The sequence below is a fragment of the Typopeltis vanoorti genome, chromosome 12 (genome assembly GCF_054136105.1).
Source record: "Typopeltis vanoorti isolate ZY-2024b chromosome 12, IOZ_Tvanoo_1.0, whole genome shotgun sequence".
NCBI lineage: Eukaryota > Metazoa > Arthropoda > Arachnida > Uropygi > Thelyphonidae > Typopeltis > Typopeltis vanoorti.
In genome coordinates this window covers 46,487,791-46,505,068 of record NC_143560.1, presented here as the reverse complement: position 1 = coordinate 46,505,068, position 17,278 = coordinate 46,487,791, and the positions used below count along the sequence as shown (strand labels likewise).

At 34.4% G+C, this 17,278-nt stretch overlaps 1 protein-coding gene across 1 annotated transcript in view; it reads left to right on the top strand.

Moving 5' to 3' along the window:
• Vha44 (V-type proton ATPase subunit Vha44) overlaps positions 1 to 17,278 on the top strand; it is a 147,845-nt gene that overhangs the window by 9,276 nt on the left and 121,291 nt on the right. The window contains exons 2-3 of the mRNA XM_090402018.1: positions 2,684 to 2,824; positions 12,048 to 12,115. Of these exons, the coding sequence (XP_090258144.1) occupies positions 2,693 to 2,824; positions 12,048 to 12,115 (200 nt within the window). The 5' untranslated portion in view covers positions 2,684 to 2,692. The remainder of the gene's footprint in view (positions 1 to 2,683; positions 2,825 to 12,047; positions 12,116 to 17,278) is intronic.

Sequence of the window (17,278 nt, the reverse complement as noted above, 5' to 3'; positions counted from 1 at the left end):
CTTAAATGTCATTCTGCTTGAAATGAACTCCTGCTCTAGAAATTGATTTCAATTTTGATATTATTGTCCCCAGGCTACATCTTCCTTTCCATGATCACTTTTACTGAATAAATTTTCAGACTACAGAGTGCAGGCTAGGGAAGTGACTTAGTTGGTAAAGACAGCAAAAGTGCAGCATAAGTAGAAATTAGCCAATCAAGCTAAGAAAAATCATTTGAGAATTCTTTCAATATGTGGCAAGTAGAATTAAAAATGACTATAGGAGGATGATGCTAGTTGATGACACTGGCAGATAGGTAACCAATGTAGAGGATATAGTTGAAGTATTCAGTGATCTTTATCAGTGTATTTTATCCTCTAAACAGCAACATCACGAGAAGCTGGAGTGTCGAGAGTATAGTGGAGGAGTAACTGATGGTGACTTAGCAGAAAGTATATGAGGAATTAAGTAAACTTGATGTTAATAAGGCAATAGGAATCGACAGTATATTATCATGTGTCTTGAGGGAATAGTCTATGAAATTAATGGCACCTTTGGCACAACTGTTTAACATGAGTCTTGCAACAGAACAAGTCCCACAGGAATGGAAGGTGGGAAAATTATTCCTCCTTCAAAAAGGGATATACGACTCAGGCTATAAATTATAGGCCAATCTGTGTGTCTGGGATTGTTGTCGTATCAGAGAAGTTGGTGAGGATTCAGAAGAAGCTGGTTGATAATAGCAGTATTTGTTATGATAGTCAGCATTTTTTTTTTTTTGAGGGGGGGGGTGAGAGATTGTGTTTCAACAATCTACTTATGTATTACAACAAGATGACAAATTCACTCGATAAAGAAGATGCATATCCAGTGGTGTACTTGGATTTTTCAAAGGCCTTTGATGGACTTCTACATGACAAACTATAGCTAAATTGAAACAGATGGGATTAGATAACAGAGTAGTGAGTTAGATAATTGATTGACTGTCAGACAGGTATCGACAGATTGTGTACGGAGGGGGAGGGTATCCCAAAACAGGAAGGTCATAAGGAAGGCCTTGCAGAAGGATCTGAGTAGACTATGTGAGTGGGCAAATAAGTGTAGCTAATTTAATTAATGTTGCAAAGTCTTTAAATTTGATAGACACGATTGGAATGCAGCCAATGGAGAAATTTTGAAGGAGGTAGAGGTGATGAGAGATCTGGGAGTGATGGTGGATAGACTTGAAGTTTAGGATCACATTGCTAAAATTCCCCGCGCACCCATTGGATTATGGCAATAATGAAGAGGACATTCACATGCAGAAGCAAAGAGGTTATGGTTCCCTTATATAAGGCTTTGATCAGGTCTCATATGGACTACTGTGCACAAATTGATTGCCTGGTTTTTAGGGGTGGGGGAATGAAGATGTATTGGAGAGGGTCCAGAGAAGGTTTACTAAGTTAGTCTCAGGTCTACGGCATGTTAGATACAAGGAGAGATTGAGGGAATGCAACTTACAGAGTCTTGCGAATAGAAGAAAAGGAGATGTGAATGAGTCATAAGTTGGTGAGGGGTTCTTACCAGATCCCTGGAAGCTGTATAAGGAGGATGTGAGCTGGGGAGTGAGAGCAGGTTTTTTTGCATGAAGAGTAGTGAGTGAGTGGAATGCGTTGCCTGAAAGTGTGGTGATTACAAAAATACTGAATTGGTTTAAGGCATGGTTCAATGATTTTTTTTTGCATGAGATAGTACAGACCCCCCTACGATGAGTCCTTTGATTCCATAGAGGTCAGATGTTAATAATAATTATTATTATTAACATACCTGTTTTAATCGTTGGTTTGGTAAAATATCAGAAATCATAATTAAGATTATATTATATAAAACATTAGCATTTTTTTCTTTCTCACTCCTTGAATGTCAATATTTAGGTCTTGTACTTTCTTGTAACATGTCCCCCCCTCCCTTTCCCCCCACACACATGCACACATGTGTTTTTCAACAGCTGTTGTTTGAAATCAAGATTGTTGCTGTCTTTATTTTTTTTTTTCAATAAAAAAGGAAATAGTATGTCACTTTACCAGTCTTTTCAAATTATGTTCTGTTTTTCATATTTTCTGCATTAAGGTCTTTAAAAAAACCTATAAAAGCTATGCTGATAACAGTTTATGCCATGTTATTATAATTTTGACAACTTTTAAGAATCCAGTGTCTTTCTTTTGTTGTTTTCACCATTTGCCAAAAATAGAATAAAAAAATTAATTAAATAAACATAAATTAACAAAATAAATGCCAGCCTTGTTGGCTGAATGGATAACATACCTACTCTCCACAGTAAGTTATGGGTTTGTTCAAGTCCTTCCATAGATACAGATATTTAGCAATTTTTTTTTAGGTGTGAGATGAATTTCATGCATGGTGTGAGACTACCACCCTGCTTATTAGAGGCTTGAAATAGTTCCATGTTTTGTCTTTGGAGCAAAGTTTTGATTATGTTGAAAAATATAAAAATTAAAAAAAAAAAAAAAAAATCTGTTAGCTCATCCATCATACTAATACACTATAAATTTTCAACATCTTGGTGATAGGCACAAATAAGGGAAAAAATATTAGTTTTTTTTTTTTTGTTGTTAAAATTTTTTATAATAACTTTATATCACTGCATCTTATTTTTTAACAAAATATGCTATAACTGATTTTTTTTTTTTTTTTTTTTTTAAGGATTGGAGGATGACAGAATATTGGCTTATTTCTGCTCCAGGGGAGAAAACATGTCAGCAGACATGGGAAAAATTAAATGCTATTACTTCAAAACAAAATAATTTATCAAATAATTATAAATTTCATGTGCCTGATTTAAAGGTAAGATCTTTTCTTTTGCTATTCATTCTTAGGGTATCTAAGATATCAATTTTTTTTCCACGATCATTCCTCTTACATACAGTATATACCAAATATTGTTCAGTTTGCATTGTTTTAGCTTACAGAGTGAGTGGGCTGTAATTCAGCTCCTTTTGAGGTCCCTTTATTAAATCACCATCTCTATAAACATTCACTTCTGTTTTGTGTTGTGAACTTTTTTTCTTTTTTTTTTTTGCATTTTGAGTTTGTGACAGGTTGAGAATATGCCAGTGAATCAAATCTATGTGGTAATCAATCAGAAATTAGCAGTTCTTTGAATCTGCCTTTCAAAGTCCTGGCAGGAATGTGAGATTAATAGATACAAGATGCATGTTGCTTTGCAGTAGTTGAAGGTATTTTTTTTTCCTTTCAGCAGGGCTACTAAAGAACTCCTCGGTGAAAAGAAGTAGTGTATTTAACAAAAGGAAGCTCAAATGTATTTCAAATAGTCAAAATAGGTTGCTTACCTTAATACCATTGTAGAATTACATAAAAATAGTGTTGTATATATATTATTTTATGTTTATTTATAGGCCTTCCTATGTCATATCCAGTTGTAATGTAATTGCTGTACTAACAGCACCTACTTGTTACTTAGTTTTGTTTTGAATCTCATTAGATTTGTACTTTTCAGAGATTCAGAATATGAACAGAGAAGTTTTGAAATCTTTATGTAACAGGAACTAAGGGGGAAAAAAAAGAGATTTGTAAATACTTTCTGAGTAATGCTAAATATAGATGCAAATAGAAGAGGTTTCTGTTCATTCTCTCTAAGTACTTCAGTAGAGTGTACACAACTATGTTATAACATTTACTCTTTAGTTTGAGAGTCCTGCATAAAAATCTTACATAATTGTGATATACTTATTATGTTTATTTTTCACAGTAGTATATACCGTAGTCCCACCTTATCCACAGGTTCGCTTTCCACGCTTTCAATTATTCGCGGTCAGTCCTGGCCCAAAAATATTAAATGGAAAATTCCAGAAATAAACAATTTATAAGTTTTAAATTGCTTGCTGTTCTAAGTAATGTGATGAAATCTCACGCTGCCCCACCCATGATTGGAATTACCCATTTGTCCATCGTATCCATGCTGTACTGTATATGCTACCCACCTGTTAGTCACTTCATAGCTGTCCGAAAATATTAAATGAAAATTCCAGAAATCAACGTTTCCGAAGTTTTAAATTGCATGCCATTCTGAGTAGTTCTTGGTTATCAGAGTGACTGTTGCAGTATCGCAATTCTTGTGTTCAAGTAACCCATATTTTACCTAATAATGGCTCCAAAACACTGCAGTAGTGATGCTGGCAATTCGGATATGCCAAAGAGAAGCCATAAAGTGCTTCCTTTTAAGTGAAAAGGTGAAAGTTCTTGACTTCATAAAATAATAAATAAATAAATAATAATAAAAAATGCATATGCTGATATATAAAAAATACATATTCACATTCATATAACTTTTATTGCAGTATTTTGTTATAATTGTTCTATTTTATTGTTGTAGTTATTGTTGTTAATCTCTTACTACACCTAATTTATAAATTAAACTTTATCATAGGGATGTATATATAGAAAAAAACAGTATATATATATATATATAGGGTTTGGTACTATCTGTGGTTTCAGGTATCCGCAGGGGTCTTGGAACGTATCCCCCCACAGATAAGGGGGGAGACTACTATATACTGAATGTAAATTTCATAAATAAGCTTTAAATTGAAGTTTTGCATGATCAAAATTTTATCATATATCAACACTTTATCATGTAACAAATGTATTAATAACACTTTTTTTAAAAAAATTGTTTGCATTATTAACACTTTTGTATGCCATAATATTATCAGAACTTCTATGTGGTGGTAATACAGAAGGAAACTTAAATTTATTTGAAATAGTCAAAATAGTAGTTGCTTACCTTAATACCCTTATGGAATTACATAGAAATAGTGTTGTATATATTACTTTATTTCTATTTATAGTAGCCTTCCTATGCCATACACACTTGTAATGCAATCAGTGTACTAACAGCACCTGTGTTGTCACTTAGTTTTGCCTTGAATCTCATTAATGGGCACCCTGCATTAGTTGTGAATTTTGGAACAGCTGTCACTTGGAAATGGGAATGCTAGCTAGAGAAAGAGAGAGAGAGCAGAAAGGAATAAACTGCCGAGTTGAATTCTGTGATCTCAGAGAATATTTACTCTTCAAAGAAGGAGAACCATGAAATTAATGTTCAAGGAAAATACAGTGTTAAGCATTCTTATATCATTGAGAGCACTATATGTTCATCTGGGAAGTAGGAAACATATACTCCATAAAGTGAAATGAAATCGACAATAAAATAATGATGGACATGTTGCTTTTTCAGTGGGCCACCGATGATGAGTCTGCTGAGCCCATGGATATTACTGTAATAATAACAAAATTGTTTTTCTTGGAATTTCCTTTGGAACTATTCAATTAAATGTTGTGCTCCTATTGTTGGAGCTTTAAATAAGCTCTGACATAAATAAGCATTATCTTCATACACACTTTAGATAATGAATGAAAGAAAGAAAGATGTTTTTCATTGAACTTGCTTGCAAGTTTAATAGTCAAATGAGATCTTTTAACTGTGATCTGAGGAATGTGAGAGTTAAGACAGCATGAATGAGTAGAAAATAAAATTAAAAAAAAAAAAAAGAAAGATTTAGAGAACAATGATGAGATAAAAGCTGCAAAGATAATTCCTATATAACCAAGTGAAACTATAGAACTTTTTAACTGAGTGCTGTATGGCATTGGTTGTTATTCTTAGAAATGCATTTAACTGTGATAGGGAATTTTCTTTGAGCTCATTGTGTAATTCTTAGAATGACCATATAATTATCTTTGGTATTAAAACTTAAAACTTTGTATTGGAACTTAAAAGTTAGAGATAAATTGGATTACTATTTACTAATTATAAATCTACAAAGAATATGACTTTTGTCAGATTTCCTTAGAATAAAGAGGATACTTAACATACTGAATTGAATTTGTTGTACACACACATTTGCTTAGAGTAAATATTTTATTTTAAGTATAATTTCTGGGAAATTCCCATGCTACTCCTCTTAAACATTATTTATATAATTAACGGCTATTTTAGCCTGTTTTTGTTTAGGAGTGTCCCTTATATTTAATACATTGGCTAACATAACTCAAAAGGGGTATATATATCTTTTAGGGCATTATGGGCGAGTATAGAAGGCAATTATGGCAGAATAAAAAAATGTGGAAAGATTATATACATACCTTGATTTTGGTTTAAAGATGCCTTCTGAATCCAAGCTCTTGTTGAAGGGGGGGGGAAGAGAGGGAAAGAACATGGGGATGTACTTGAGACACGGGAAAATAAGTTTGGGAACCCGGGTTACTATTAATAATATATATATAAATATATATATATATTATTTTGTTGTGGGGAGAGGGGGGGGGAAAGAAGGGGAAGGGTATCCTTATGTGGAAACTGGGGCAAGGGTTTAATATCTGAACATGAAAAAACATCGCAACATCAAAAAGAAAAACAAACCACAAAATACAGGGAAGAATCCCTTGAACTAAAACACATCCCCCAAATTGACAAAAAGCCATAATCATTGACAAACAAGAAAACGAAACGATGCTTAGAATATCCGAAACTATTGCCATAAAATGCGATGGTAATTCTATCAACGTCCACCGCCCCTACCTAATTTCCGAATGTTGGACGTTCCAAAACTTACAAATTAAGCCACGCCTCCGGCCATTTAGCGACAACAAATGCCCAAATTTGGCAGATACATCTTACAGCCTTGACATAGCCCTACAGTCATTCCCACAAAGTTCCGACGATGGTCAGACGATGACCGAAACGGTCCACACCCCATAAACCCTTGAGCCAGTTTCCACATAAGGATACCCTTCCCCTTCTTCCCCCCCCCTCTCCCCACAACAAAATAATATATATATATATTTATATATATATTATTAATAGTAACCCGGGTTCCCAAACTTATTTTCCCGTGTCTCAAGTACATCCCCATGTTCTTTCCCTCTCTCCCCCCCCCCTTCAACAAGAGCTTGGATTTAGAAGGCATCTTTAAACCAAAATCAAGGTATGTATATAATCTTTCCACATTTTTTATTCTGCCATAATTGCCTTCTATACTCGCCCATAATGCCCTAAAATATATATATACCCCTTTTGAGTTATGTTAGCCAATGTATTAAATATAAGGGACACTCCTAAACAAAAACAGGCTAAAATAGCTGTTAATTATATAAATATTTTATTTTATTTTATTTTTAGAGCTTGAGCTGTTTCTTGTGTAATTTACACCCTGTTGAGTTTTAAAGTCAGATGATCCAGCTTTCACATTAAAATTGTAGTTGAAAATCATTATGAATTCATTGTAGAAATGCAAACATCGCATTTGTAGATTAGCAGAAAGCCTTTGAACACGTACGTAAGGAACAAACTGTGAATTGCACTCAAGAAGTTAAACATTCTGAATCAGTTGCTTTCAGCAATTTATTTATTTATTTATTCTTATGGCTACATGAAACTGATAAGTGAAAAATACAATCACAATTTCCAGAAACAGTTTAATCCTTTATCCAAGTGTTAGCAAACAAAGTTTGCGCCTGAAAGTATCTTCAGGACTGGGGTAAGGTGGTACAACACCAGGGCAACTCCTTGCAAAGGTGGAGCAAGCTAACATAACTCCTATCTCAGTATCTCCCATAATGCAGAACACATCTCCTTGTGGATATGTATAATATTATGCATTAAGGGAAGGGCCACTACCCAGACTAGTTTCGACCTTTTTGAATAAGTAAAGCCATCTCTAAAAATTCGGACTATCCCTAGGCCACTCAGTTGTGGATGAAAGACCGTCCATCTCAGCGTTGGCTCCACTCAGTGATGGCCTTCCACTCACCACCACCACCGAGCAGAACTGCTCATATTCTGAAGAAAAGCATTCACCGACAAAGCCCCTCACTTTCCCCGGAGACTCAAATTGCTCCCTTAAGGCAAAAACCTTAAGAGAGCGAACTCATATTAGCAATCTCACCGGTTTCGACCTTTATTGAGGTCTCTTCAGTGGGAGCCAGGCCGAAGTGGAGAGATACCAGCCAGAAGCATTAGCAAGGTCATCTCTACCTATAGGAGTTGCCAAATGGTGTGCCACCTTTTTAGTAAATTACTCTGGATTTAGAGAAAGATGTTGAAAGTTTATTTTTCACTTGGTTAGAATATAATAAATTTAGTTTAATCCTTTATCCAAGTGTGAGCAAACAAAGTTTGCGCCTGAAAGTATCTGAAAGTGGAGCAAGCTAACATCACTCCTATCTCAGTATCTCCCATAATGCAAAACACATCTCCTTGCAGATATGTATAATGTTATGCATTAAGGGAAGGGCCACTACCCAAACTAGTTTTGACCTTTATTGAGGTCTCTTCAGTGGGAGCCAGGCCCAAGTGGAGATACCAGCCAGAAGCATTAGCAAGGTCATTTCTACCTATAGGAGTTGCCAAATGGTGTGCCACCTTTTTAATAAATTACTCTGGATTTAGAGAAAGATGTTGAAAGTTTATTTTTCACTTGGTTAGGATATAATAAATTTAGTTTAATCCTTGCCACCTTACCCCAGTCCTGAAGATACTTTCAGACACAAACTTTGTTTGCTCATACTTGGATAAAGGATTAAACTAAATTTAAAACACTGTTGGACTCATTTTCTTTGAGACGACATTGAACAGTGCACCATACCAAGACATCACCACCCGGTTCGTGGCTCTCCTTGAGACTAAAGAACATGATTGCTGTTTTCAGCAGTACATTGCCACTTGCCATACATCAAATGAAACAATGAAATTTTTGCAAGAGTTTTTTGATGACAACCTGATTTCTAAAGGATTTTAGTCCCTAAGGTTGCCAAATTCGTCACCTCCAGATTTCTTCATATGGGGTTACCTGAATTCAGGTAAGGTGTATAAAAATAATCTTCACACAATTGATGAACTGAAGACAAACATCACAGACACAATCAGAGCAGTTAGTAATTCCATGCTTCAGAGTTGCCTCCAATTTGGTAAAATGATCATGTGCCTCTATTCAAGAACTAGGTAGCATTTTGAACATTTTCTTTAGTAATGTTATTTATTTTTGCCTTTATAAAGATACAGTTAATAAGCTTTGTTTGTAGCAATTTACTTCTGTAAAGTTTGTTTTATGATGTGTGCAACTATTTTTTTATTATTCTGTATATACTCATTGCTGAAAGCTCCAATGATAATTGCTCAGTCTGCACTCATGTAACATGCCGATGCACAGCATCCAACATCTGCCTTTGGACCTATTGGACTCTCTCTCAACTAGATGGCCTCAAATGAATGATCTCCCTCATATCTACAATCTGCCTTAACTTCTATTTTTTTGGTTGAAGTTATCATTAATAATTCCCTGCCCCTTCCTGAAGTATTCCCTCGGAAAATACAATATCCCTTGCATTTTATCCATGCAACTACATCATTCTCTGTCAACTATGTCTCGCTAATATTGATAATTTTTGTCCAAATTGAGCCTATCAATGTCAAAGACTCCTCTCCTTTATTTCTACATTTGTGTACAGACATCTCAACATCCCCTTGGGCTCACGGCAACCCTTGCATAATGTCATTACCAGCCCATTCAGATTTGAAACCAGGGAAACTGCACCCATCTGTTCTGTTCACAATCATTTCTGCATTCACACTTATTTATACCTGGGATGGCTCTTTTTGCACAAAGATTCCTGCACTCACACTTGTTTATCTCAGGAGTGGTTAGACACATGCTTCATTGCATCTCCCCCCCCCCACAATATTGCTATTTTCCTTGATTTTTCACTTCCAAATTCTCACTGAACACTCTTTAAACAGTCTTCTCATTAACTCATTAATAATCACATCATTTCTTCTCAATTCTGTTCTATCATACAAAGGCAGCAGACCCACAATCCTTACTTTTTTACTCTTCATTTTCACTTCTTTCAACAACTTTCATATCCTCCTTCATTAGATATTTCTCATCTTTCAAATCATTTATGCCTGCCAAAACAATCAACTATTTCACTTCTCCTTTCTGCAAACTAACCTCTTTACCAACGTCCTTGATCTTTTCACTTGGGGAAACATGCTTTCATTCCTTTCTCATTAAGCACACCTCTTATCATTGAATCTTCAAACAACCTTTCTCTATACTCAGAGTTTCCAGCACTTTTATACTTTTCCCTTTCACTTTTTCTTTCGTTATTCCCTCCTGCTGTTACAACAGGAGGGAATAACGATCAATCCACCACCTATCCTAATTCCTGGTGGAATTAGGATAGGTGGTGGATTGATCAAAAAAATGAAGAACTAGGACAAATCCTTGACAAAGTTTATCAGATTGGTAAGAACAGAGGACTTCAGCCAAATCCTAGCAATACAAAGATTATGATTCCCAAAAGAAATACAGACAGGGAAGCTCCTGAGAAAAACAAGTGTACCTTAATGGAGAAAGAATTGAGGAAGTCAGCAAGTTTAAATACTTCAGATCCTTGAATACGAAGAATTGCTGTTCCAAAGATATCAGAATAAGATTAGAAATGGCTAAAACAACGGTAGAGATTTGTCTAAAGTCTAAAAGGATGGATCTATCTCCACAGGAACAAAGTTGAGGATTCTAGATGTATGTAGCTGTTTTCCCAACAGTGACTTATGGATGTGTGACTTGGAACCTAAAGAACTCTGATAGGAAAAGGATAGCTGCTTTTGTGATGTAGTGTTATTACAAAAAGCTGTTGATATCATATACTGAAAGGCAGACAAATGGATGGGTGCTAGAAAGTATCGGGAGAACTTTAAAGCTCCTTAAGGGTATTGACAGAAGAAAGTTGAAATACTTTAGACACTATGAAAAGATGAAAGGAGAACTTCTCAAAACAGTAATAGAAGGTAAAATTCCTGGAAAAAGAAGAAGGGTAGACCATCAGTGAGATGGGTGGATGGTGTGTCTGTATTGACTGATCTTCAGAGAATTGAAGCCTCCCCCAGAAAAGCATACAACAGGACCCCCTGGTAAGAACTGGTATGGCACATCACAGTTGCCATTCAGAATCTGATAATGTCCAATGTATAGATAGATGTCAAATTTAATGGAATTGGGTATTTAGGATTTCTATTAAAATTTGTCTAATCATTTCAAATTATATTTGAAATTAATGGCAAATTAGGTAAAATAAAATTATGCATAACTTACCTAAGCTAGAAATAGTCAATGTTTCATAATTGCAGTCTAATGCTTCATAATCAAATGCATTCATTGTATTTAAAAAAAAAAAAAAGTACCACCACTCAGTAGAATTCTTTCAATAATATTTGTTACAAAAATTTGCCACAATCTTGGTAGTTCTTATGAAAACAATAGAAATATTGACAAGAAAAAAAAAAAAAAGAAAAAACTTTGAACAGTTTCAAATTGCATTGCAAGTAAATATTTAAAACTGGATATTTGGTCAAATGAGTGTGCTTTATGGAATAATTTCCATTGTTAAACCAGTCCTTGGTTCAGAAGTTCTTGATGAAAGACTCTTTTTTTTTTGTTCATCATAATTCTGTTTTTTTAATTAACCAAATGATTTGATAATAATGATTACAATATATATATATATTTTTTTTTTCCACTGTAATCAAGCTTTTTATTTGCAAAATGATTAGAACTTATGATAATGTATATATTTGATTCTTACACAAGGCATAATTGTAAACGTGTTTATATGTTATAATGTTATTCTTGTGTAAACGTGTTTATATGTTATAATGTACATATTTTTTCTCTTTAGATATAAGTACCACTTGTGGCATCTGATGATGTTACTAATCTACTAATCCACACTACTAATCTACTGTAAATGAATTTAAGGAAAGGTATGACAGCTGGGTTGGGTGATTTATATCCTCCCTTGATGAGTCCTTGACTACCTGGAGTTCTCAGATAATAATAATAACAATGTAATAAATGGTATTACTATACAAGAATGCTGTTATGAAATGCGTCTTTATTTTGCAACCATTTGTTTACATCATCCCCCCCCCTTCCATTATTCTGTTTATAAAAATTGGGAAAAACAATGTCATTTCTGTTTACAGGTTGGTACGTTAGATCAATTAGTTGGCCTTTCTGATGATCTTGGAAAACTCGACATATTTGTGGAGGGGTAAGTTTCTTTTCTGTTTATTTCACTTGTTTCTCTCCATTGTACAATGCCATTTTTTTTTAAATTGTCCATCATGTAAATGATTTAAATAACTGTGATTTATATTATATCTTATAGTAACATCTTTATCTATTGATATAGTAGCAGGAATGAAGGTATACAATTTAATTGTCACTACTTACCTCAGTTGTGGTATACATAACTGAAATATATCTTCACCATATACATCATACCTTCTGTGACATTCATAGGGCTTAACCATCATTAATCTTCAAAAAATTAGGAATAGTCAAGAATCTCACCCACAGAGAAGTTTTCTATTTTACCAACATCCATGGTGCTTCCATAGCACAGTTATGAGGATGATGTAGCATTTGCCTTTGGCTTGGAACGATCGTGGTGTGAGTCTTATCAACAGCATGATTAATCTTTGAGCTTACCAATTGAAGGTGTATTAAATGGTTTCATTCTACTCAGGCAAACTGGCCAGAAGAACACATGTAACCAACAGACATCATAGCCTTATATACAGGTAACATACACTTCAGCCATCTCACACAGAACCTTGTCATAGCCTTCCTCTAAAAAAATAGGCTTGTGGACAAGTTTTCCATTTACTTGTTTAACCTTTTTTCGGTAGTTATTTAAGTATCTTCTTCTCTCTTCTCTCCTTTCTTTGGAGAAATTAGTAAATATGAAATCTGCCTCAGAGAACATATGGATGCATTTATTAACTTAGAACAGTTAATCACAATTTGCAGGTCATACCAATAATGATCCTTCATGCATGATTTATTAAATATATATATATATATATATATATATATATATCATTAAATAAATTGAATGACTAGAAGCTGAGAGATACCAAAATAAAAAAATAAAATATTATTTATTATTTGATCGCATAACTACAATAGTTTAAAGAAAATTTTAATTTTGCAAGAAAATAAGTATAATACAAAAATTAAATTCCAACTTTACCTAATAATTTATATATGCTCCTTTGTTCCTAATAAGTTTATTAATTCACTTAGCATGGACTCTACCAACATAGAACAAATTTTTATTATTTCTGCATCTCGAAACCATACTTTAATAATGGATTGTATTAAGTTATTCTCTGAATCACAATTTAATTTTCCAAGTCTTTTTTTTTTTACTATGGTGCACAAATTTTTTATTGGATTATTTTCTATTTCTCAGGAGAGTTCCCTGGCCAATGAAGCAATTGGATGTTGTGAATTTTGAGGAACTCTTTCACTTTTTTTGAAGTGAGGCACAGAGCAAGATCCTGCCGGAAGATGAGTTTTTTTTGTCTTTCTAGATCTGTTGGATCACTCTTTTCTCCAACACTTTTATGTATTGGTCACTTTTCATCACACTGTCAACAGGCACAAGTGATCCTGGACTTTCATGTGTAAAACAATCCCAGAACATCTTTTTATCTGGGTATTTAGGAGCTTGTTGAAGGTGGGCAGGAGAGGTCTTCTCAGCTGCTGATTTGCAAACATAAGGTAGTCACTTTCCTTGGATAAAGAAATGGTCCTTACTGAGAATATGACCCTCTTCCACTTCTCAACAGTCTAATCTTGGTATACTTTTGCCCACTGGAAACTCTTTTTCTTCATAGCCTTCATCAACAGTTGCTTCTTTTTAGTCTGTGGGTAGTTCACCCTGCTTCCAACAATCTTCAACAGACTGTCATGTTAGAAACATTAATCCCACTAGCTGCCAAGTCTCTATTGGATTCATTTTAGGAAGAGCAAAATGAATCCATCTTGGATTCATTTTGCTTTTTCTGAAGTAGTAAACGATCTTGAGTAAATGTAGTTTTTCTTTTTTGCCCATATTTTCCTTTTCTGTCAGAAGAAAAGGTACCTGTCTTCCAAAACCTCTTTAAAATTGCATTAACAGCACCCAAGCCGACACCACACTCACTGGCAATTTGTCTTTGAGTCATGGATGTGTGCTGAGAAAAAGTACATATTTTGGAACGCTTTCCTGGAGATGTATTCATTTTATAGCTACACAAAATGAATAAAACGCTATGAATGTCAACTTGTTTACACTATTAAAAATGCACAACACTATTAACGAACGTCATAGAGACAGTTAAAACACACAGCACCCGACCAAAATAGTGAACCAAAACCATAAAGAATAAATCAAACCTAAATTAATGTGAACAAAAACAAAACAACAAAAAACTTGATGAAAATTTGGCTTGTTCGGATTAATTTGTTCACTTCTGTAGTTTTGTTTTCTTAGAAAACTTCACTTGGTGCATAACATGAAAAAAGAAATACAAAAATATACATTACAAGAAGCAGCTATAAATTAACTTGCAAATGTATTGCTAACCTTTGGTATTCATGATCTCATCTGTGCCAAAGTTGGATAGGTCAAGAGTGACAATCAGATAGGTTATAGCTAAGGTTAGTATTAATATGGACTGGACTGTGAAATAAAGAACTTGATCAAAGACTAGAGACCACAGATATGAGAGTTCTGAGAAAAAGTTAGGGAAGTGAACCAATGGCATCAATGGCAGAATCATATTAAAAATGAAGATATTAGAAAGGAACTTGATATTATTAACATTCAAGAATGTGTAAGCAGAGCTAATCTAAGGTGGTATGGCCACTTAAATAGAATGAGTGAAGAAAGGTTAGCAAAGCAGATGTTTGATGCCAAGATGTTAAGAAAGAGACCCAGAGGAAAAACAAAGTTCTGGGTGAATTGATTCAGTCAGAAGTACCTTAGAGGTACGAAATGTTTATAACAATATTGGAGTGCTCACAAGTAATAGATTGAATTGGAGGTTGTTGATATAAGATTAATGATAATGTAAACTTAATCATGTAGTGCTGCCATTGTAATCTGAACACTGCATGGAGGTACATATCAGGAAATTGATGATGATGATGATGATATGAACAGGATTGAGGACAATTTCTGTTGATTCAACAATTCTTATCTCCAGTTCATCATAGCATCTAAAAATGTTTTCTGATTTATTCCAGATCACTGGATGCATGACAGAATCTTCCTCATTAAGGCTAGCAGAATTAAAAACATATGCAGGTAGTTCCTGCCTTTACAAATTAATTGGTTCTTAGCGACCATTCATAAATCGGGAATTCGTAAATCAGGAATTTATTTGCCTTAAAAAAAATGCTATAACCGAGAGTTACGTTCATAACTGCATAGATTGCTCATTTTTTACTTTCAAATATTTTTCTTTATCCTTTAAAATAGTGCAAACTATAGAAGCAGCAAGAAACCAAGTGAAAAATAAACTTTCAACATCTTTCTCTAAATCCAGAGTAATTTAATAAAAAGGTGGCACACCTTTTGGCAACTCCTATAGGTAAAGATGACCTCGCTATTGCTTCTGCCTGGTATCTCCATTTCTGGGCCTGGCTCCCACTGAAGAGACCTCAATAAGGGTCGAAACTAGTCTGGGTAGTGGCCCTTCCCTTAATGCATAACATTATACATATCTGCAAGGAGATGTGTTTTTGCATTATGGGAGATACTGAGATAGGAGTGATGTTAGCTTGGTCCACCTTTGTAACGAGTTGCCCGGTGTTGTACTACCTTACCCCAGGCCTGAAGATACTTTCAGGCACAAATTTTGTTTGCTCACACTTGGATTAAGGATTAAACTAAATTTAGTATAGTCTAACCAAGTGAAAAATAAACTTTCAATACTTGTATATTTAAAAATTACTTCTGGTTTGACAGATTATTCAAAGAAACCTATCCATTCCAATTATCCTAATGTTGTGTCCCATTTTATGATTTTTATTCTAACTAGTAATTTCCTCTCATCTATGTTCTACTATTATCTATGCTCAAGATATCACCAAAAATTTTACTAATACTTAAGTTATTTCTCCCCTTAGCACCCCTAATATTTGTATTATACTGCGCCTTTTGGGATATTTAGTTTGAGATATTATATACAAAAACAAGGAGAAAGAACTAAAATATGTCTGAAAGTGAAACAATGTTGCAGTCATGACGCTTTATCTCGTTTCTTAACACATTAATTTCCCGCGTGATTAGGTTCGTATTTTTCAAGTGGTGCATTGGACAGCAATTTCAGACAACTGTTTTATCATTGGACAAAAGGTTTATTAAATTCTTTAACATGGTACAATTCAAATTTTAGTTATTACTCAATTCAATGCTATACTAAATATTTACAAACTGACATTAGCTTATCATAAATAATTAAGCTATGATCCTGTAATGGGTATTACGATCATGCCGCCATACACATTCAACACATAACTTCATATGACATGGACATATAAGATTAATTCACACTATTTAACTATCCAAACTTAAGTAGCTTAACTAAAACATTTACTGCACTAACACATAACTATGACATTTAAACTTTTTTATGCAATATAATAGACATGCAAAATTCTCAGGACACTTAATTACCCATATAACATTAACACTAGCCAGCTTACTCTCAATATATTCTGTCAGGTCCTAAAGTCCTAGTATTGTTTTCTTGGTCACTTCAACAGTTCAGTATTAGAATAATGATAACTAATACAGACGAATCTTAGTTAACACAAGATATAATTTACAGTACCTTTCTTTCCTGAGTTTTCCATATGGGCCTCTATCTTTTTCTGATTGAAGTATCCTGGTATAACCTCTCCGATAATCTGCTTTTCCTATGTTCCCTTTTGAATTGAACTATGCCTACGCCGCGGTCTTTACCTTTCGTTATTCAGGACACGCTTTGAATCGTCTAAATAACGGCTGTGCAACTTGCGACGTGGATATCGATTTCTTTACAGCTTTCCCTTTTTCGTGGTTGTCACTGAAGTTGAAAAACAAAGAATATGCTTTCTTTTCCTCGACTATATGGCATTCTTCGCTTCTTACATGGGAAATACGGAACCGAAATTCCGCTCACTTTCGTTTCCGTGTTGTGACGACGGAGATATAACTCCAATCTCGCCACTCAGGAAAACACCGTGAAACCCATACGGAGGAGCTCGTGAAGAACTCTCCTGGAACAGAACCAAAAACCCCAAAGCCAAAAAGGTCTAAAAGCCTCTAAAAAGCCCCGTGTGTGTGTGTGTGTGTGGGGGGGGTTGGGTTCCAACCCTTTTATCCTTGCTCTCCTAA